The sequence below is a fragment of the Tursiops truncatus genome, chromosome 14, assembly GCF_011762595.2.
Source record: "Tursiops truncatus isolate mTurTru1 chromosome 14, mTurTru1.mat.Y, whole genome shotgun sequence".
Classification (NCBI taxonomy): domain Eukaryota; kingdom Metazoa; phylum Chordata; class Mammalia; order Artiodactyla; family Delphinidae; genus Tursiops; species Tursiops truncatus.
This window is the reverse complement of record NC_047047.1, coordinates 34,343,042-34,367,006: the sequence shown is the minus strand read 5'-3', so window position 1 is coordinate 34,367,006 and position 23,965 is coordinate 34,343,042. Positions and strand designations below refer to the sequence as shown.

At 45.7% G+C, this 23,965-nt stretch overlaps 1 protein-coding gene across 2 annotated transcripts in view; it reads right to left on the bottom strand.

Annotated features, from left to right (window-relative positions):
* Nucleotides 1-23,965, bottom strand: part of SPRED2 (sprouty related EVH1 domain containing 2) — a 122,990-nt gene that overhangs the window by 51,130 nt on the left and 47,895 nt on the right. Inside the window, exon 1 of one of the 2 annotated variants that reach the window (XM_019943257.3) lies at nt 3,784-3,937. The exons of the other annotated variant lie outside the window; for it this stretch is intronic. Coding sequence (XP_019798816.1) covers nt 3,784-3,800 — 17 coding nt within the window. The 5' untranslated portion in view covers nt 3,801-3,937. Of the gene's footprint in view, nt 1-3,783; nt 3,938-23,965 lie in introns of those variants that run through there. 2 annotated transcript variants of the gene reach the window in all.

Sequence of the window (23,965 nt, the reverse complement as noted above, 5' to 3'; positions counted from 1 at the left end):
GGCTGAACTGCCATCCTGGCACCAAGGCATTTGCTTGCTCTTTGGTGATTATCAGTCATGAAGAAATGCTGGTGATTAAGAATCCAACTATGAATGGGCATGGCTTCCATTAACTGTCCCTCATCTGTCCTAAGGCAATCTGGGCATAGATGACAATGCAAACAGGTTGTCAGCAAACTTATACCTGGAAGAATGCTCAGGACTAATAAGAGTCCATACTGGTTTGATAAGAGAGTGGTCATTCACCCCGTTCACAAGTCCTTAAGAGCAGGGGTTGATGCCCTAAGGCTGTTCTGTACCTGTCTCTGGCTTTTCTGAGCCACATGAGAAAGTTGATACTCCCAGATAACGATACAAGATTTATCTACAAGTGCTATTAATCCCACCCACTGTGTAGGCAGAGTGGCCATAAACCCCGGATGTGGGGAGGACAGTGTAACAGCAGAACAGTGGGCAAAGGACAACAGGCAACGGACAGGTCCAGCTCTCCCCCGGGGGCTACGGTTACAACCACGCAACCATAAACCATCCACCAAGTACAGAAGGACAGACTGCAAACTCACTGAACAGGTCTCTCTAAATACAAATAAGTATTTTTAAATGTTGATAGATAACGTATAGTATTTTGAAAGGATTACTGAATTCATTATAGCTTTGAGTCATTAGAATATAATTTTAGCCGATGCTAAAAAGGGGAGGGGTCTTCAAAACTCAAAGATTGACAAAGACTGTCCTTGGTGTTTACTAACCTGTGCCACTAAAATATTCCAGGACGCTCTAAGCTTTCAGGATTCACCCTCCCTGACTGCCACTCCCCGCAAGGAAGAAGGGGGAAAACCCCTTTGTCCCAGGTTGTCGGTCTGCTTGGCTCAGAAGACACGGCCACCGAAACTATCAAATGAATTTCTGAGTAGGGCAGTTCTTTCTTTGATATGAGAGCCGTCCGAGAAATGATAGATTCTGAAGAACCAGAAGGGAAGAGGTAAAAGTTGCTTCTACAAATAACCATCAGTGGCTCCGGCTAAATCCATGAATGAAAAACCCAGGAGGAAACTGTTGCCTATAATGATGGATCCCCACTGAAGAGGGAATGAAAGCAAGGACAGGGCTGGGCCCGGATCACAGCATTTTCAAATGTGACACTACCCAGCGCGGAGCTCTGAACAAGGGCAGCGTCTCACTCAATATCTATCAATCGCTTCCAAGTTGAATGATGGGAAACCCACGGTACCAACTGCGCTCTGTATCCCCTCTCCCTCAAAAGGAAAAGAAGGAATCTGAAAACCACGTGGTCACTCTGGACTGAGGCTCTTGGGGCTTACATCCAAGGGGCTCCCAAAGGCTGCCACAACCCCAGGGGTGACTACAGAGATCAATATGCCCTGAGGGTGAAAAGTAACCAAAACCGAAAGAAATCACGCTGCCCTGAAATAATGCGGACAGGACCTGAGTTAGCCTCAACTGCACCAATCACAGGAGACCAAGGCCTTTTCACAGACATAGAAAAACGCCAATAAATCAAGAACTTTAAATGAAATGTTTTTATATACCTGCCTGTAATACTTTCTGTAGGCCTCAAGGAAAAAAAAGCTATCAAAACCTAAGATTTTAGGGGTAAGACAGGAATAAAGACACAGACCTACTAGAGAACGCACTTGACAATATGGGGAAGTGGGAAGGGTACGCTGTGACAAAGCGAGAGAGAGGCATGGACATATATACACTACCAAATGTAAAATAGCTAGCTAGTGGGAAGCAGCCGCATAGCACAGGGAGATCATAGCACAGGGAGATCAGCTCGGTGCTTTGTGACCACCTGGAGGGGTGGGATAGGGAGGGTGGGAGGGACGGAGACGCAAGAGGGAAGAGATATGGGGATATATGTATATGTATAACTGATTCACTTTGTTATAAAGCAGAAACTAACACACCATTGTAAAGCGATTATACTCCAAAAAGATGTAAAAAAAACTAAAAAAAGATGTTAAAAAAAAAAACCCTAAGATTTTAGCGAAATCAGGGCAAATTAGCTCATCTCCCCTTAATTCACATTATTTAGTCACATTATTTTTCTGATGACTTTTGACAAAATGAGCCCTGGGCTGAGTGTGGCATCCACCAAAGCTCCAAGAGACCCCCGTTCACTGTAAGATGGCAAAATTCGGGCTTTAGTTCAAGCTACATTTCTAAAGTAGCTTTTCTTCCATGACTTTAAAAAAAAATGTTAATGAGAAGGAATGAAGAGGACTCTCACTTTGAATCTGAAGTATTTTTTTTAATATCGCCAAGTGCTATTATTAAATATTCACTATATATGTGTGTGTACACACACACATATAAAAATAAGCAGTACAGATGTGGGCAGGAAAATTCTTAGCAAAACTCCCACATATTTCAAATACTGTTCTTCCACATTATTGTCCTCTACCATAAATAGCATGTTACAGCCTAACAGGTGGCTTTCATTTATAGAATGCAAAATTAATGAAATTTGGAGATGGTCCTGTCTCCAAAAACAAATTGGCCATTCTAAAAATAGTGTACCCCTTAATCTACAAAACAAACAGAAACACACCAAACAAACTCATTTCATGCTGGCTCACCATATCATCGGAACTGCTGAATGCATTTTAATAAATAAATTTAATACATTTACTGACAGTTTAGAATACACATACCTCAAGGAAAACAAGTCATTATTATGGGCTTTACAAGAAAGGGGAAGAGAAAAAAAGACTGCCTGTTTTTCCAGCTTGGTAACCTCAGATCTGTTTAATGCTCTCTGAGTGATAACAAAATTTACCGCCACAGACAGGGCTGCTCCACAAATGCTAAATCTTAGGCAAATTTGTGGGCAATTGTGTTACAGGCCCTGACCCAGCCATTTTGGACAGACAGACCAGAAAAGCATAAATAGCACTGCTATAAACTAACTATAGCATCTGTCCCTAACAAGTAGGATACAAAAAGTATTTTTAAAAAACATGAGGAGACGCTGAATGGACTGTCAACACTTGGAGGAATGTTTAATACACTCAAATAAACAAGATATGTGCCTTAACTAGCCAGGCATTGTTTAAATTTAGTGAGTGAAGAGAGGGTCAGACAGGCGACACAGCCTCCCAATTATGCAGAACAATCCTTCAGATCATGTGAAAGCTATAATTAAATGTTGTTATCAAATCTCCACCACCCTTTCTCCCACCTAGAAAAAGTTAATGCATGAATTCAGTATGAGCAAATTATGATTTGCAAAAAAATATTCACTTAGTCGGGGAATAAAGCTTTCTGGCATTAAGTCATCCATCTTGGAGGGGTAGGAAAAAGCACAATATTGAAAAAAAAATCCAACATAATAAATAAAATAGTTACCATTAGACCACCTCCTTAGTTCATCTCTGCTTATTCATTTTTTTAAAAGTTTTAAGCTACCCCACTCCCCCCAAAAAGGTATACCACCTCTGCTGTTTCCCTAGGCAGCATCTTTTAAACTCAGGGCTTAATAAAAGGGATGGGTTAACACCACTTCTATCTGAACGTCTAAGGAGAAATCTGTTTCCAGAAAGGAACATGAGTGGACAAGAGCTCTGTGTCAATCAAAAGACCAGTGGTTACCTATCTGTCCTCGCACGTGGATGCACACAGACACACACACACGCTTCAGTTCTGCACAATTAGAATAATTTTTCCCCTCCCTTAAAAAATGTTAAAAGCAAACACCAGAAAGGTTAGGCAGAGGAGAACCACAAGAAAATGAAGTTCATATAAACAGTAAGCACATACCTGGCGGGCGATGCCATTTCCTCTACATTGTAGAGCCCAAGTGCTGGGTATTAGCATTATTACTACTATAGAGCTTCCGAGAAAAATGGATCGGCTCTTGCGGACCTGAGAACCAGCTGGCTGCTTGAGAAGTGGTTTCCCCCATATATGATTCAGTCTCCTTGACAAATATACTGCATCGCACTGGATGAGTCATCTGAGGGTTAGTCCGCATTTTATAGGCCTGTTGTGTCATTACTCACATTCAACATCCTGCTTCTCAAAAGTGGAAGCTGGAAGTCTGACAGCTGACAGATGCTTTTTCCAATTAAAATGTTGTTTAAAAAAAAATTCTTGTAAGTTTTGATGATCAGTCATTGATGATACTGTGAAATGCACAGGGAGCAAATGGCACGGCTCAATACCCCAGATCACAGTCTATACAGCCACAAGGGCACGTTGTTTACCCACCCCCATCCCCAAATAATTTTGTTCAGAGTTGAAAGCAAGGACCCTCCCTCCTCTTTTAAACTATCAGTGAAATCAGTATGTTGGTTCTTATGTTGTAAGGTTACCTAGTTGCAAGAGCTTTGTTTAAAAAAAAAAAAAATACACATCAAAATTTTGTCCCTGGAATAACTGTTAGGTGGGATAGTGGCATTGTGTTTATAAAATGTCTACTTTTAAGAAAAAGTATGCTAGGGATGAAATGCTATAATATCTGGGATTTGTTATGAAATATTTTTGCCCCAAAAAGGGGAAGTTTAAAGAAATGTGACAAAATCTTGGTAACTGTTGCATCTGTGTAGTGAGTGTATGGGAACTGGCTATATTATTCCCTCTTCGTTTGAGTAGCTTCGACAGTTTTCACAACAAAATATTTTTAAAAATTAAAAAAAAAAAATTCAGTCCTATGGGCTAATCGTACCGACACAAGGCAATTTTCTAGTTAGGTGAGAACTCACCATATGTGTGAATGGGGGCATCATTCACGCAGGGCAACCAAGCGGCCCTGGGGGTGTGGGGGAGTGCCAGCTGGAAGGTACGATACACGTGTCCTGAGGCACCCAGCCCCTGGACCCATCAATGCCTGGTGCCCTCTCCTCCCAAGACTGTCTGGTGGTTGTTCCACAGGCTTTCTTTGAGGACTTCACTCGTGAGCTCAATATTGACATTACGAGGGATGGGTGACTCCAGCTTCCTTATATGGTTTTGGAAAGGTTCCATGAGAGATTACAGAAGTCCCATCCAAGTCCTCTCACACCAACAAACCTCACCGGGAGGTGGCAGGGCGTTTGCACGACTCGCTTTATGCTCAAATTGGATTAAACCACCTGAAGGAGGAAGACAGCTTTGATTTTATGGCCAAGAGAAACCCCATATGTGGAAGCTCCAATGTATGTTAAAGGAAATCATTGTTGAAACTAGATGTTTAAAAAGCCATCTGTGTTGGTAGGTATGTTCTCCAAGTGTGACAAGTCATCACAGGGCAATGGAAATACAGAGGTCCTATGAAAGCCTAGGGCCTCGGGACTGCTCCCTTTAGGGCTGACACCGAAGGAGAGGAGGAAGTGTCAGGTCGAGACTCCCACCTCAGCCACCAGCCAACCAGCCTCAAAGGACTGGGCAAAGAGGGCTGCAAATTGGCTGCAAACGGTTGTGATGTCCTCACACCACATCAAGTGACCCTTACGAATCCAGACTGTTCAGGACTGTGTGGGCCGGAACTGAAGCCTTCCTTGGTTTTGACAGATTCTTTCCTCAATCGGACTGTAAGCTGCAGGCTTATCAAAATGTCCCCTTGAAATTTAAAAATAACCTTCCACACGCTTGCGAAGTATAACTGACCTTAATGCAACAGGTAGAAATGGGAGGAATTAATGAACTTCTAGCCTAATTTGAGTTTCTGTATTTAAGAAATAAATCCATACTTCTTTAAAGAACTGTATAACTCATATTTCACTAATTAAAAATACAAGAGTAGGGACTTCCCTGGTGGTGCAGTGCTTAAGACTCTGCACTCCCAATGCAGGAGGGCCCCGGGTTCAATCCCTGGTCAGGGAACTAGATCCCACATGCCACAACCAGGAGTTCGCATGCCACAACTAAGAAGCCAGTGAGCCGCAAATAAGGAGGCTGTGAGCTGCAACGAAGACCTGGCACAACCAAATATTTTTTTAAAAATACAAGAGTAATAGCAATAATAATGTACATACACACAGAGAAAAGGAATGAGAATATGGCAAATACGGTAAAATGTTAACAAATGGGGAATTGGATATAGAGGAGTCCTTCACACTATTCATTTCTCACTTACAAAAAAGTTGTAAGTTTCAAAATAAACACAGAAACAAGAAAATACACAATCCCTGTTACAAAGAAAAAAAAGATTTTTATGGATTTAATAGCCACCACAGTTTTGCTGCTCCTCCCCTCACTCATTAAAAAAAAAAAAAAAATCTTAGACCATAAGGAAATTTACCAAAATGTAAACGTTAGGAAAGCCTCTCTGGGTTAGGGTTTCTCAAAGGGTGTTCCTTGCAAACAATTTTATAAGAGGCTCCAAAAACAAAGCAAAACCAAAACCCCCTGAACGAACATTTTGGGAAAACAACATACTCCATCCTTGAGAATGCCGTTTGTTTAGTGTTGCAATTCACAAGCTCATCTGGCCACAGCAACCGCTCACCCGTTCCCATTCCTATGAGCTGAAGAAAGCACTTTGGGAACTACTGCTGTAGGTAATGGGTTACGGAATGCTTTTTTTTCCTGATCTTTTACTCTAAGTTTTCTTCAGAACACGCCTCACTTACTATAAGAACAAAAGACACGCAGACTGGGTTTCTGCCATTTGTAATGGAGATTTCTATTTGGCTGACTTGCACACTGATGGCCACCAGCAGTCTGCCCTGACCACGCTACAATGGCCTCGCCACCATCAGTGCCAGTCGAGGACCCTTGCACCTGGGCACAGCAGGTTAACAGCTCATGCTGGTGTTGGTGGTTCTGTTAAGAGCGGGTAGGCCCTGGCTGAGACCATCCAGAAGAGCTGCCCGGGCCCAGCTCCACCTGGCCAGCCTCAGAGCACTGGGTCTTGGAACGTGAAAATCAGCCTGGAGGTCTCTGGCTTCTGAATTCCCTAGGCCTTTAAATATTCATCTCCCAGCACTGATCCTTGGGCGTCAAGAAGCAGAACTCCCTGGGAAGCACAGCAGAACATGGCTTCCAATTTCTTATAACTCGCTAAAGGACTCTTATTTTTTTCATTCTTGCCATGTATTAATTTATACAAGAGTTTTCAGCAACTATCTCTTTGCATGTATTTTGGGGCGGGGGGGAGAGGGTGGCTCAAGTCCCAATACTGGTTAATGTCAAGATCTAAAAGCATAAAAGCAAATGTGAACGCCAACGATGTAGGTACCGTAGGCTGTGCCGTGCAGTGGCAAAGAGCTTGAGCCTGGAGTTACGCTATCTTGGTTCAAAATCCAGCCTGGCCCTTAGCTATGTTATGTAAGTTCTCTAAGCCTTTGCTTCTTTGTCTGTAAAATGGGTATAATACTATTAATAACCTCAGAGAATTGTTCTGAATGGGATAAATGTGATCTTTCACAGTAAGTACTTAGTATAGGGCCTGGCCACCTACAGAGCACTCGTTAATTCATGCAAACAACAACCATGAGGACGTTTGCAAGTTTTATGAATTTAGACTGTGAGACGTGGGCAAATCACGGCCAGCCACCACACTGGTCTGTGGCCTATCGTCTTGTGGCCACTTTAGAGCTACGAACGCAGAATTGAGCAGTTGTGACAGAAACCATATGGTCCCCAAAGGTGAAAATATTTACTATCCAGACCTTTACAGAAAAAGTTTTTCGACCCCTGGTGATTAACGTCTGGGTGGATAAAGAACCAGGTCTTTTCCCTATAGAAGTTTTGGTCGTTGCTCCCTTACTTTGTTTAATATCTCAATTTAGAATCAGATACACAAGCATTATTTCTGGTGATTTGGTCCACATGAGCTGTGTAGCTCATGCTTTCCTTACAATGCAAAACACACACCACAGTGCTGTCTCATGGTGGGTGGAGAAATCCACAGAGCCTGAGGTTGCCTGTTGGTCTTTCCGCCTCCCCTCCTTCCTGACCTCCCCTATTTCAGAGTCCAGCGACCGCAGCTGATGTGATTCCACAGCTGTAATTTCCCTCCCCCAAGTCACATCTGTGCATTATGTCGAAACCACATGCGTCCCCAGAGCCTCAAGCAAGAGGTGAAAGATGATCTGGAAGAGGCATTTAGGAAACTGAGCAAAAAGAAATGAAGGGTGCTTTCAAGAGGGCTGGACAGCCATGGGCAGGATTCATACAGCACAAGCGGCCTTCAGAAACAACGGCTGCTGCAACACTGCCCCAGCCAGCAGGAGTCCTGTAAGGAGACTGGGGGCCAACCCAGAAAAATGAAGAACACGCCTCAAAGGCAGGTCCCGAGACTCATCCCCGCATCCAATCGTGCTGCCTATTTTCTTTGGCAGGAACGCTTGTTTATTTGGGGAAAATAAACCCACAGTATTAATGGATAATGCAGGTGAAGGGACTCCTGGGACTGGTCTCTGTGAGAGGAAACTTGAACAAAAGAAACCATTCGAACTGCCTTCAGTTAGTTCTCTTACCAAAAAAAAAAAAGTCTTAGCCAGCTGATCGGACAGAGATGAAATCTGGGGGGTACTTAGACACCCAGTTTTTCTGGTGGTCACTTGCCTTCCCGGCATACATCAACATCTTTGCGACGTCAATCCAATAGAAAACCGCCTGTGTTAAATACTAAAGTGAAGGATGAGCGTTGGACTACAGCTGGTCAAGAATGAGGAGGGAAGCAGAGGATTTCAGAGATGGCACGCAGAGTGACAAATCGCACTTGCAGCCAGCTCAGTTTTCAGCTGCGTTCCTTTAAGGTGTAACTGTCTAGCACAGGGGTAAAGGAAGGCTTTCTCCAAAGCTCACGGTTAATTTGGGGATGTTCAGCTCGGCCAGAGCCAGAAGACCTGCGATGATTAAATGCATATGAGCTGTTAAGCTAAGCAGATCTTTTTTTTTTTTTTTTTTTAATAATAGTCCCTATGATACGAGGACCTTTCAGAGCTGGGCTTGTGGATTCAGCCAGGTTTCTTCAGGGAAAGGCAACGGGAACTCACATTCACCCGGTGCCCATTTTGTGTGGGGTACTCTGTAGGGCTATATTAATGCACCAGCAAATTTTGTTCCTGGCCTGTGTGGAGGAAAACAGGAATGAGCTACTAGGTCGATCTAGGCTAGATAGTCTGAATTTTTCAGCACAGGATGTTACACAAACAAGACTGATAAAAGAGGAAGAAGGAGTCTGAAATACATCAGAAATATGGGAATGTCACCCTGGGAAATTACAGAAGGAACCATGGACTTGATTAGCAAGGAATAGGTAAGAGCATTCAGGGTTCTGGGTCTATGGCCGAGGGGCAGGCCAGGCGTCCAGCAGATCACTTTTCGCTTCCAGCCTGGAGAGCAAACAGGGCAACAGGGCCTGGCCTCAGAGACCTGGGCTGCAGACAGAAACCAAACCTACATCTAGGGGTGGAACTTTAAGTTCAAGGGATGAGGTTGCCTCAAGACCTGGAAAGACACTCTTTCTCTCTGTCTCTGTCCCCATACACACACATAGGGAGTGCCTAAGGGGTGACTCTGTGTACTTAGTAACATCTGCCAGGCTGAACAGTGAGGTCTTTGCTTGAAATCTGCTTAAGGTTGGACAGCTTATTCCTCAAGGTACACTCGTTATCATGAGGATCACGGCACAGACTGAGCATACTAGACCCGAATCTGCCATCAGCCTAGCTCAGTCCAATCTGTTGTCTTCCTAACTTCAGGCCGGAATTAGACCCGAAGCCACTCAAATGCTGCATAATTGCAGGGACAGTCTTCAGAAGAGGAGTCTACCACTCATCTTGATTGCTGTTGGTCGCTAAAAACATATGCAAGACAATGGCAGTCACCTCTATTTGTCAGATGGCTCTGCAGGTATTCAGCTGTGGAAATAGAAATCGCTTCTGAGAACTCCCAAGAGTACTCTTTAATCATCTGCCTACGTATACAGCGCACATGACTGGGGTTAGAAATCCTGCAAATTTATTCTGTTGGGAGGCAGTAGCTTGGGCCTGGCTTTACCACTAGCTATGTGACCTTGGGCTGCAGAGTCCCTTCTTTGTGCCTCAATTTCCTTGTCTAGAAAACGCAGGGCTTAAACTAGTTCAGTCCTTGAAGCTCCAAAATTGTACAAAGAATGGATGGATGACAGCTAAACGAGAAAACTGCCCAGTAATGAAAGCAGACAGAGGAGAGAGTGGCGTGGAAGGAAAGCTGGGCAGTGCTGGTTCAAGACTCAGGGCTTGTTGGGGCAGAGCTATGTTCCCGACCCTGGATCTAAGAGGCCAGCTTAAACTAACCCACACGCTTAAAAGGATGCAGATCTCGCAGCTTGCCCAGCTTGCCCTCTCGGCAAGCCCTTGCTGCCCTCAACGGCAATAGCAAGTCCGAGGGTGGGAGCGCCAGCAGGTGCCCCCAGAATGGGGCCCTGGGCCAAGAGGAGCTCTCCTGACAGTGCAGCCCTGAGGTCACATGGCAGCCACCGGCCAGGGTCGCTCTGTCCCCTCCCCCTCCCCATCTTACTTGTATTTAACCAGGAAAAAATGTGATAGCACATGGATAGCCTAGGCAGTGGATAAATACCTCAGAAGTCCTCTTGCAGCAAGTGTCTATATATGTTGTGGTTATTTTCTGTCTTACATGTTCTCAAATGTTTATATTTCAATAAACCTCTCTCTCTCTCTCTCTCACACACACACACACACACACAAAGGATGAGGATCTCATGCCAAAGCTGGAACTGACTTTTCCTTACAAACAACATTAGTCAACAATAGCAGCTAATGTCAACATTAGCCATGGTTGTATTATAGGCAGGTGCTGAGCCTTACAATCTCACAGGATTTTTAATCACAGACAGAAACTAGAGATAGGGGAACAGTCTAGCACACCCTCTTCTCCGTCTTCATGGCTATCTGAACCACAACGACAGCATTTTGCTATGATTTGCACGTTATCTTTGCCATTGGACTTGAGACTCTTAAGAAAAGTTTTTTTTCACTTTTGTAGCTCAGCGTCTGGCAAATGGTAAACCCTTGGTAGATTGAGTTTCTTCCATTCATTCAACAGATGCAGGTTAACCTTTATTGGCTTAAATAGGGGGTGGAGATTAACTGCTATTGTTGACTAATGTTTGTAAGGAAAAGTCAATTCAAGCTTTGGCATGAGATCCGCATCCTTTTAAATGTGTGGGTTAGATTAAATTTAATGTATTCTTTGCCACTATCTGAATCCTATTAAAAAATAATTGGGAAATAATATTTCCCCATTTTTCTATTTATTCATTTCTGATTTAAAAAAAAACAAAAGATATTGCATGTAGGGCTTAGCCAGATTTTTTTGTTCCGTCTTTTAGTTCAGCACCCCCTAGCGACAAATAAGTGATTTACAGGTTTAGCACCTTATGGGCCTTGACTGTTAACTAAAAACCAGAAGAGCAGCCTAGAATTCTAAAATGAACCTTAGAAATATCTACTTCTACACCAACCACATTTGACAGATGAGAAAACTAAGATCATCGGCCAAGTTTCTTGTTCAAATTCAGTTGTAGCAGCCAGAAAGAACTGGGCCTAAAACTTCTGACACTAAGTCCATTGTTCTTTACTGAGAATTACCTACCTAGCTAAAACCAAAATCATCCCTAAATTCTGTCACATTGTTAACTTCTGGTTTCGGAAAAGCAATCAGAGATGATTCCAAAACAAGAAAAGTAGATGACGGTGTCCAGAATATGTACCTGCACTAGAATTCTCAGGTACCAGGTTAAATAAATCATCAGAAGGGTAGCCAAAGTTACTCATTATTCTGAAAAGTTTTTCTGACTTTGCCATCAACATTTAAGTTCTATCAGAAATTTTTAAAATGGGCCAGTGAAGTCGAGTTAGGGCTTGCCAGTCAATACATTGCAAACTATCAGATAAAGATTACAGATCACTGCCATAGGCACAAGCTTCTTGAGTTCTATGTAGGGAAGGCATAGGTGGTGAACATACAACTTGCTTCAAGCATCCCCCTTTCAAAGGAACCAAATATTTATAATCTACTACAGGGACAGAGGAGGGCTTACTCACTCTCTTCACTTAGTTGCCATTTAAAACGACAGTCTTCAAGTTTTATTAAAATAAGTATCAGATGGCTAAGAGGGAACAATGAGGGGGAACGGACAACGAACGCGGGTCCCACCTATTTTATAGATGAAAAACCAAAGAGTAAGCCCCAAATGCACAAACTGGAATAAAATATAAAAGGTACATTTGTGGCAGAGCAGAAGAAGAATAGGTCCTCAGTGTCCTTGAATTTCATCTTTCAGAGTGCTTTTAAACAAGGCTTGTTCCTTCATGTTCTGTGTTTGAAGTCTCCCCAAAGATTCTCTCTGCACCTCTTTCTCCACTCAAGGGGGAGAAAACTGTTCCATGGACTTCATTTGTTTGTTTCCTGTGAGCCCCGAGGAATTGCCTGATACTGAGAATATGCCGGATGTGAAGAGCAAGTCTTAACATCACAACATCCCATGCTACTAGGGTGGGACCAGTTCAGCTCAGAGGGATTTTGCTACCACTCAAGAGAAGCTGAAATAAATATAAACATAGACAATATGGCACACAGGATGCCAATGCATAAGCAAAAGATTGCACAGAGGGACTAGAATGGGAAAGGAAGCCATGCCCACCCTCCCCAGCTCCACCCACCACGCCCCCTCCTCAGAAGACGGCAGCTAAATGTGCAGGAGGACACAGGCAGCCCACCTTCCCTGTCCCCTACAGTTCAACTTTGGATCTCAGGATGAGGAAGGGAAAAAGCCTATGGGCTGCAGAATAGCACCAAATATTTATAATCTACTACTGAGCAAGGCATCACGGGAAGAACATGCCACACATTCCCTGGGCTGGCCAGAGCCTCACTGGTCCATTTCACAACAGACCTGGCATGTTTAAGTACAGGTAATCAGCGGTCAGAAGCTTGCAAAACAGATTAGATGGGACATAACAAGTAATCAATTTATCTGTACAATGTAAGTATAGATGTATTTATCCCTTTTAGTTCAGTTAATTGTTCTGCTTAGGTAACACATTCATGATTTATAAACCAAAGTATAAAAAGGTATACTCCCAACACATCCCATCTGTCCTGTTTCTTCTCCCACCCGACAAGCCAGCAGTAACCACCTTTTAAAAGTTGCGTATCCTTCCGGGGTTTATGCAAATACATTTATTCTCCCCCCTTCTCACAAAAAAGGTAGCATGTCAGTCACATGTTCTGGACCTTGCTTTTTATCCCTTGGAGATCTTTCCATATGGAAACATAGACAACTAATTCATTCCCTCCTTACATCTGTACAATATCCGACTATAAGGATACACCATGGTTTATTTAACCAGTCCCTCATTAATGAACATTTAGGCTCTTCTAAACCTTTTGCCATTGAGAACAATCCTGGGATGAACAACTTTATATATTAGAGTTGCTTTTATATATTAAGATGTTTACTTACTGCTCTGTAACTACCTGATCATGGTACAGAGATAGAAAGAAGAAAATCTTACAACTACAAATCCATCTGAAATCTTGACTTCAGAAAAAAATCAGATTTTGGAAGTATATAAAAGGAGATTTTGATGTGGTTTGATACATATGGAGTAGGTACTCCGTCGACATTTGTAGGAGTGAGACAGCATTCAGTTATTATCATTATTTAATAATAATTATTATTCAATTATTCTTTAACTTCTGACCCCTCAGAATTATTATTATTCAATTATTATTTAATGATAACTCAATTATCATTCTTCTCCTTCTCACCCCCCAAAAGCCTCAGCACCCATCCATCCTAGGAGACACCCAGGCATCTGCCCCTTTAAGAAATTCTAACAGCATTCTATCTCATAGACATTGTGCCGAAGCGATGACTATGAGGTGTCTAGTGCTGCCTCAGAGGGCATAAGGTAACCATCTCTGTCGCTGGTCATCATCTGAACCTAAACTCAGAGGTCCAGCTGGAGGTGAAGGCACCCAGAGCCAGCTGCACCCCTGGGGAGGCAGGGCTGAGCTGTAGGCTGCTCCCCACAACAGAGCCTCAGTCCCAGGTGAACCCCCAGAAGTAAACAGCTAATAGGACCCCTCAGCAGAGCCCAGAGAGGGCCCAAGAGGCAGTCCTAGCCCTTCCCAGCCACCGCCTCCAGCACAGGAGCAGGAAATTCTAAGCTGTCCACGGAACTGACTCATAATTCTCTTTTCACAAGCATCCTGAAGGTTCTATTCTAAGTTTACCAAAGGGAACATGCCTTCAGGCAGAAGCAGAACAGCACAGAAGTGGCTGCGGCTGGGGCCTCAATGAGCATTTCCTCTGTGACAGGTCAAGGTCCCACCAGAAGGGCTAAGAAAAGTATGGAGGAGACCAAATGCCATTTACACCTCCTCGCAGAGGTCCACATGCATCATTACCTGTGTTTGTACACAGCGATGGCTTAATTACCCCAGGGTTAAAGCCAAACATTAAAAATGAACTATACTTGTTTGGACACGAATTGGAACAAACCAAATGTATAAAAGCATTTCTTAAAACAAACAGGAAAAAACTGAACATGGATTTGTTATTAGATGAGATTACATAATTACTGTTAATTTTCTTAAGTGTGATGATGGTATTGTGGTTATATTTTTTAAGTCATTTCTTAGAGATACATATTGAAGTATTTATGGATGAAATGATGCATGGGATTTGCTTTAAAATACAACCCACCCCATCTCTTCAAAAAAGTGTGTGGTGAATGACTGCTGAATGGTGAGGACATGGGTTCCATTACACTGCCCTCTTTTTTCTTTTTTTTATAAATTTATTTATTTTTATTTTTGGCTGCACTGGGTCTTTGTTGGAGCACATAGGCTTTCTCTAGTTGTGGCAAGAGGGAGCTACTCTTACTTGCAGTGCGTGGCTTCTCATTGCGGTGGCTTCTCTTGTTGTGGAGCACGGGCTCTAGGCGTACGGGCTTCAGTAGCTGTGGCTCGCGGGCTCTAGAGCGCAGGCTCAGTAGTTGTGGCACACGGGCTTAGTTGCTCTGAGGCATGTGGGATCTTCCCGGACCAGGGCTTGAACCTGTGTCGCCTGCATTGGCAGGCGGATTCTTAACCACTGCGCCACCAGGGAAGTCCTATACTGCCCTCTTCACCTTTGAGAATATGTAAAATGTTTCATAAGAAAACACGTTGTTTTAATAGCTATATGCCACTGAGACCTCACTACTGAGGACAGGCAGTTCAACCCCCAGGACGGACACCTTGGCCCCAGATGATAGAGTTAGTGACCCCACGAAAGCAAGTCAACTCAGTAAGTAACTGCACCAGAAGATTTTTCTTCCTGTCAAGTAAGACACTGGTTCTCAAACTTGCACATTGGAATCACCTGGGAGTTCTGTGTGTGTGTGTGTGTGTGTGTGTTTTCAAATTGGTGCCTAACCTAATTGTTTGAGGGCATGGTCTGGATTTCTAGATTTTTCAAAGTTCCAGGTAATTCTAACGGACAGCAACGTTTGAGAATCAGCGCTCCAGAAACCTAAAAGCGTGGTTCAGGAAAAAGTCAGGGGTAAGTGTTAGAGGACAGTGGAAGCTAGACACCTTCTGCTCGAGTCTACCTGCAACCTCTTTAGTCTACTCAGCTGTCGGTCCAGGGCCCCCAAGTCTGGGGCTCAGGCCAAGCTTCCCTGAATTACTGGTGCAATTAAGGAGGACACTAGAGCTATACAGTACAAGCAGGGACTTGGCAAATAGATGAAAGCCAGAAGCTGGGCCTACTTTAAATCCAAACAAGAGACGACCTGTTGTCAACATCAGGCTTGAAGTTCACATGACTGTCCACCTTCACTCACCTGGGCATTAATTAAGTGCCAATGTGCACCCTGCTGAGGCCACACTGTGTTTACCACAGAAAAGCGTCTGTTCTAAGAGGAGACAGTGGGTCTTAGGCAGCTTAATGGGTTAGAGCTGCTGGGCAATGGACCCCTAACAGCTGACCTTATTCAAAGCAGAGAGGAAGTGGCAATTCTCCTCTTGGGAGTATGAGCCTCACCTCACAGAGGGACTGGGGAAGTTTTCCTGTGACAGGTGGCATATTCTGATGTACAATTGTGGGTCTCTGCCCACATTTCTGTGGCAATGGGGTTAATTCTGGTGTCATTCTCAGGGCCCTGGGAGAGGTGGAGAGCTTGCATCTGTCAAAGCTCCTCATAGACGGAACCCCTCTGACCCTCTCTCACCACCACCCTGAAGTGTTATTGTGTTCTCACTTTACACAGGACAGAAACGAGGCCCAGGCAATGCTATGACGCCATAGTCAACCTGGCAATAGACAGCAGAGCTGGAGTTCGACCAAACAAATTCCACAGCCACGTCCTCCAAGATAAACTGAACGTGGCACCTCTCACATCCACCCATAGAAAATAATCCAAAGGTTGCTGGTGGCCCAGCCTTCCTGGATGAACCTATTAGTCATCATGAGCATCTATAGACACCAAACCCTTGAACTTTCTTCCATCATTCCATGGGGACATGCGTTTGTCCTCCACCCCTGGTGAGCCCCAGCTGAGTGCCGCTCTCCAGCCACTCAGAAGTCCGTGGAATCCGGAAGGAGGGAGGAGTCCTTCTCAAACGTCCAGCTTTAAAGTCCTGGCGGAGGCCAGCAAGCTGAGGGCCCTGCGCTAGACATACACACACTCCCACCTTCAGATTTGAATTCTGTACGTCACAAGGGGTAAACACACCAGGAACACAAGTCAACCCAGGGCCAAAGCCAGATTTTGGCCTCTACTCCTTGGATGCAGGAAACCTCCTGCTATGAGCTTCAGCAGCAGCTACACAAGTGGCAAATGAAAGGCCAACTCAGCTGGTACTTAATCCAGTAGGTGTACATAAGGCTAATTTTTTCTCCCAAAACACAACCTTATAGGTCTTAGTACTGCCCACTTACCATCAAACCCCTGCCTTTAAAGTTTTGGTCCTAGGAGACTCTGTTACTGTTCCAAAGATGCTATCCCAGGTCAAAGCTGCCTGGAATCCTTCTTCTGGAACTGCCTTCGAGGTTAGTCTTTTTATTTTATTTTATTTATTTATTTGCTGCATTGGGTCTTTTTTTTTTTTTTTTTTTAAGCGGTATGCGGGCCTCTCACTGTTGTGGCCTCTCCCGTTGCGGAGCACAGGCTCCGGACGCGCAGGCTCAGCGGCCATGGCCATGGCCCACGGGCCTAGCCGCTCCGAGGCATGTGGGATCTTCCCGGACCGGGGCACGAACTCATGTCCCCTGCATCAGCAGGCGGACTCTCAACCACTGCGCCACCAGGGAAGCCCTGCATTGGGTCTTTGTTGCTGCGTGTGGACTTTCTCTAGTTGTGGCGAGCGGGGGCTACTCTTCGTTGCGGTGTGTGGGCTTCTCATTGCGGTGGCTTCTCTTGTTGCAGAGCACGGGCTCTAGGCGCACGGGCTTCAGTAGTTGTGGCTCACGGGCTCAGTAGTTGTAGCTTGCGGGCTCTAGAGCGCAGGCGTCGTGGTTGTGGCGCACGGGCTTAGTTGCTCCGCGGCATGTGGGATCTGCCCTGACCAGGGCTCGAACCCATGTCCCCTGCATTGGCAGGTGGATTCTTAACCACTGCGCCACCAGGGAAGCCCAAGGCTAGTCTTATAATAAATGAGTCTGCCATTAAAAATTTTTTTTAAAAAAATCAATCCTTACTTTTTAGTTAAGCACCATTTCTTAACTTATAGTGGAACCATCACCAAAGCTTATTGTCGACTTATTCATTAGACTTAGCTCTAATGAACTTAAGGCCATTTCCAAACTTAAAATCTAGCTTTACAATAGAAATACTTAATATCACCACCTTTTCTTCTTCTGAAGAGTTCCAAAAAGGCTCCTGAAAATGTTTCAAGCAAATGGCTAGGAGATGGAGATGGGCATGGAGGTGCCTGAGATCACAGCTTTGAAAGATACACTCAAGTACCAAGGTGTACGGACTCAGATACAAAGGTACATGCTCTGATACTGTTTGCCTTAAAACAACAAAAAACTCAAGCCACATGATATCTTATGGTACATTTTATATGTGCCTATAATCCATCACGCAGCATTAAATGGCATTAATAATAATCATAATGAAATGTTGGTTGACATTGACCTAACATGTGCCAAGGACACTATGCCTTCTGTGTCCTCTTGAAATCTCACAGCAGTTACCTGAGGCAGGGCCTATGAGTATCCCCATTTTACAGGTGGGGAAACTGCCACCCAGAGAATGGAGAACCTGCCCTATGAACCCATTGGGTGGCAGAACCAAAAGAGCAGTCGGACTCCGGGGCATACAGCTCTCAACCCCTGGGCTCATTTCCAAACCTCACCAGGTGAGCCAGCCACTGGTGGAGCTGCCCCTTCTGCACCAATACAACAGCAGCAGAGCACCCTGGTGATGCAAATGCAACATCTTGCAAGTCGGCCCTGGACCTTCCACCACAAAAACACATGGGGAGAAGGCTGTGTAGCACACAGTATTTCAAAAGCCAGGTGAGGGCTTCCCTGGTGGCGCAGTGGTTAAGAATCCGCCTGCCAATGCAGGGGGACCCGGGTTCGAGCCCTGGTCTGGGAAGATCCCACATGCCACGGAGCAACTAAGCCTGTGTGCCACAACTACTGAGACTGCGTGCTGCAACTACTGAAGCCTGCGTGCCTAGGTCCTGTGCTCCGCAACAAGAGAAGCCACAGCAATGAGAAGCCCGCACACCGCATCGAAGAGTAGTCCCTGCTCTCCACAACTAGAGAAAGCCTGCGCGCAGCAACGAAGACCCAACCCAGCCCCCCCCCCCCAAAAAAAAAGCCAGGTGAGAGGGTGTCCTCCCAGCAAAGCTCAGAAGCACCCACAGTATTCAATTCTTAGCTCGGAGGGTTCAGCAACCCAGGACTGAACCCTCCCCTGGTGTCCTGTCCCAGCCTGTGCCGTCAACGTTTCGATAACAAACTAATGCTTGTGCAGAATGGAGCAATACATCCATGGGCTGGTCTGGCAGTGCCGAGTGACACCCTACGGTTAAACACCAGGATCTGGAGTCGCACCGTCCGAGCTGCCCTCCCCGCCCCATCGACTTCCAGCTATGAGTCCTCGGACAACTTACTTCGTCTTTCTAAAGTGCGTTTTCTCCATCTGTAGAATGGAGAAACAAGGCCGCCTACTCTGGGGTATCTCAAAGTTTGTGATGCCAATTAAGTGTACATGTAATAAAGCACATCGCACAGAGCAAGAACTTTAAAAAAAATGCGATTTCTTATGTCAATTATTCCAGCAGAGCTTAAGTATACGACAGACAGCTATGTGGACAAAAGATGTCAAAATTACGGAGTGCCCTGATGCAGTGCTGTTCTGCTGCCTGATGACAGATCTCCCCCGCCGCCACCCTGCCGGTCAGCACAGGTGCCCAAGCAGAGAAATTTGACTGTGTCATATCCTTTGGCAAATGATAACTATACAATCCATCAGGTTCCTCCTGGACCTCTGAAGTCAACATGAAACTCCTTGTAACAGGGAATTACTTGGGGTTTTCAAACACCAGTTGGAATTTCCCCCCTTTTTTCCTGAAAGGCCAACCTGACATTAGGAGGTCGGCTGTGGTTCTGTACTTCTCAAAGCAGGGCTTTCTGAAGCTTCACATCCACTTTGCGTTTTCCCAAGATATGTTTACACTTGCATAACCACTCCAAAGGCGGTGGAGGGGTGGGGGGTGACGGACCTGGGGACTGGTCTCAAATAGTGGCTTCCCAGGCCCATCCGGAGAGTTCCTGAGTTGGCAGCTACCGGAGCCTGACCTGGGGCAGAAGAACAATCTAAACAAGAGAATAAAGCAAAACAATAAGCCCCCTGAACACCACGACCCCTGCATGTCCCAAGCTGACTGAGGGGAAGAGTTCTGAATCGGTGGGGGGCGGGGGGGGGGAAGAGGCTAAGGGAAAAAAAAATTCAGCCAGGAGGGGTACTTTTGAAAGGATTTTTAAAAATTCCTGCTGCTGCTTATTCAGTTATTAACCCTCTGCCTGGAAGTAGGCTGTCCCACCCACTGCCCTGAGCAGTCTATGGTTAGGGCTGGGTCACCGCTCTGCCAGGCCACCAGGCAGAGGGACCTCTGTGACCTGTATTCGCCTCGAAGCCACAACAGGCAGCTGAGCTCACAGCACTGTCCTATAGAAATGTAACGTGAGCCCCACATGCAATTTAAGTTTTTCTAGTAGTCACATTAAAAAGTAATAAAACCCAGGCAAAACTAATTAGAATATTGAATAATATAGTGGACATAATCTAGTATATCTAAAATATCTTGGATAATATTTTTAATCAAGATGAAGGAATTACTAAGGAGATATTTTACATTCTTTTTCTTGGTACTAAGGCTTCAAAGTCCAAAGTGTATTGTACACTTACAGCCCATCTCAGTTCATACTAGCCTCATTTCAAGTGCACAACAGCCCAGGAGGCTAAAGTATTGGACAGTGCGGGTCTAGAGCAGTGGGCCATTCCCAATCTGGTTACCTGAATCGCCAAGGGCGAGGGGTGGTGCCCTGTGCACAACATGACATGCCAACCCCACCTCGGAAGGGCTCAGGAGAGGCAGCTGGCAGCCTTCCAGGTTCTGCTGAGGCACAAGCCGCCACCCACACAGCCCAGTCCCCGCCGCCTCTCTGTAAGAGTCATACAAGAAGACTTACATTTAAAATACACCCACCAGCGCTTCCCTGGTGGCACAGTGGTTAAGAATCTGCCTGCCAATGCAGGGGACACGGGTTCGATCCCTGGTCCGGGAAGATCCCACATGCCGCGGAGCAAGTAAGCCCGTGTGCCACAACTACTGAAGCCTGCGCTCTAGAGCTCGCAAGCCACAACTACTGAGCCCGTGTGCCACACTACTGAGCCTGCTCTCTAGAACCCGTGAGCCACAACTACTGAGCCCGTGTGCCACAACTACTGAAGCCTGTACTCAAGAGCCCATGAGCCACTACTGAGCCCGCGTGCCACAACTACTGAACCCCACGCGCCTAGAGCCCATGCTCCGCAACAAGAGAAGCCACCGCAATGAGAAGCCTGCGCACCGCAACAACGAGTAGCCCCCACTCGCCGCAACCAGAGAAAAGCCAGTGCGCAGCAATGAAGACCCAACAGCCAGAAACGATAAATAAATAAAATAATAAACTTATTTTGAAAAAAAGAAAAATAAAATAAAATATACCCACCAGCATGCTAGCCTGGGATTGGTGAAGCACAAAAAGTAGGAGACCAGAAAAAGTCTTCCAGAGGCAGGTGGACTCACTGGGCCGAGGAGTAAGGTGTCCACTCCTACTGAGCCACGCTGGTCTGTCTATTGGGGCTGAACTTGGCCCCAAGCTTCAACGTGGCTCTTTTTCTTTGTGCACAGTCACGAGCACCATGTATACCGCGTGTGCGAAAGGAAGCGGGAAGTTGTAAGATGTAAGAACAAAGTATGGTCCTATGAAGGGTATTTTGAACTCTTAAGGCGGGTGGAGACATTTCTGGAGCTATTACTCCCCTGTGGATATTCAGTAGGGCGTTTAAAATGTCCTCACATAGAGCCCTCTGCAGCTGTCACTTTGTCTCCCTAGGGCTCTGGTCAGAAAGAGACCACCTTTAGCCTGGTGGAGGTGGGCTGAGCACACCCATCAAAGCCCACTGCAGCTCCCAATCACAGGGCTTCCCGTGTGCTGGGATAAGCTATCCTGCTTCAGCCTTACTGGCTGGGGTGCCTAAATCGAAACCCTTCAAAGGAAAAGCCTGACACATCAGTATGGAAAAGTTCTCTTATCATTTGGAAAATATAATTTAGGGCTTGGTAGATAAACATGTACAGGAAATACTTCTATAGAGGTCTTGATCCTCTGAAGATTAATAACCCACGGAACTGGAGACCAGCCTCAAACTTGGAGGAAGTAGGCAAGTTATAAAAACAGGAAGAACGGGAAGTTTATTTTTGGATGAATATTTGTTCTAGTGAAGCTCTCGATCCTGACAGAAACCTTGATCTGCAGGTCATTTGCTGCAGCGGAGCAGCTGCAGTGCGTGTTTCCACAAGCTGTCCCACCAGAGATTTCCGGGTCTTTCTGGAAAGGGCCTCGCCCCACTCCTGCAAAACATCTGCCTTGCTGCCACTGCCCAGGGCCTCCTTCCTCCCACATTCCTGCCGGTCAGTGGACTCTTCAGCCCGGCTAGAAAGCTCAGGCATCGCCACCAGCCCTCTCTGCCATCGTCCCCAGGGCCCAAAGCCGGCCCATCTCCCCCAGGTGCATGACCGGTAGCTCTTGGCTCCTGCTACGTCCGTTCCTGCATGATCTGATCAGCCTTCCTCCACAGACTGTCAGCCTCCCTGGCCTCACCAGCCTTTCCACTTCTCCTCCTCCAACCCCCGTCACCACACCTTCCATGGCTCCCCACTGCTTCGAGAAGAAAAGCCAAATCTTCTCCTGTTTGATAGACAGAGCTTTACACAACCTGGTCCAACCCATCTTTACAGCCCTATCTCAATATATGCAAGACTGGCTCTGTGATTTGCGGGGCCCCGTGCAAAAGGAAAATAATTTGTGGGGCGCTTTGTTCAAAAATTATTAAGAATTTCAGAATGGCAAGAGCAGAGCATTAAACCACGTGTGGTGGGGACCTTCTAAGCTGAGGCCGCATGTGAAGGCATTGGCTCACACCCACGAGGCAGGCCCCTACCATGCGCCTCTCTCAGACCGACCCCAGAGGGCAGTGGGCGCCGCCACCACTAAGAACCCTTCTCACCTCGCCTCACCTCGCCTCACCCTCACTGAAACTCACCCCTCCCCTCAAAGACTTCAAGGCAAGGAAATGGGCCTCCATCCTCTCAAGTAACCCGTTCAGATGCCCCTTCCACTGAGTTCTCTGGTCCTGGTTGATAGTATGGTTTAATTTATCTGTCTCACCTCCACACACCCTAATTAGACCAAGAGTCCCAGGGCTCTGGGTTCATTGCTTAGTCATTACTGTGCCCTTCCCTTCCACCTTTCCAGAACAAAACTTGGTACACATTAGATCTCTATACATTTCTACTAAATGGTCGCTAGGAATATTGCTCTCTACCTCTAACGGCCACTTACAAAGCCTCCTATGACCTTGCCAAGTAACTGGTAAAAGGAAAATTTTTAAAAATTCCCCAAAGATCTTGCTTTTGCGCAAGAGATGCCCAGGTCCTCCGGAGACAGAATCACACGAGTTTGAGGGCGTCCGAACAGGAACTTCCATTAACCACCATTATGAAACCTACTGGCCAGACACCAAAGCTGCACATGTTGACTTCGGCAGTTGCTTCACAGGTGGCCCAGTGGCAGAAATCTCACCACCTTGCTGGCTGCCGCCAGGACCATGGGGAGCGTGGTAGAGGGATAGGAAAACAGCAGTGCCAGCACTACCTTTCACATTACCCTGCCCGGCACAGGGGCGGGTAGAGCCATGTGTAATTTAATGCCTTATCACTGCCATTGGGAAGTAGGTTCAAGACAAGAACCTTGGGTTCTCACCTAGAAACTTTAAACGATTTCTCATTTCCCTTGACATGAAGACCTTCTCAGGGAAAATGCTTATGAGCCCTTAAGTTCCTTCTGAGCAAAGAAGCAGAATGAGGTAGGGACTAGGGAGCAGAAGAGTGGAACACTGTTCACCACCACCCCTTCAATGTAGACCCACTTTCTTATTCTTCATGAAGAAAAATATTGGAAATCCCAAATACCTTTCTAGACATTCAGGCAAAGTTGATTTTTCCAGCATTTGTCAACTGATTGTTCTCATGGGAGATGGTGAGGCCAAGAAAGGCGGGGATACTGTACCAGAAAGCACAGGTATTAACTTTGTGTACCCTCTGGTATTAGAAGATCTTCGAGGAACCTCCTCCCCCGCAGTAGGCCGTTCAGTAACGGTAACCATAGTAACAATAGCAGCTATCATTGAGCAGGTTAATCATGGGGTGAGGGCTGGACCAGTTGTTC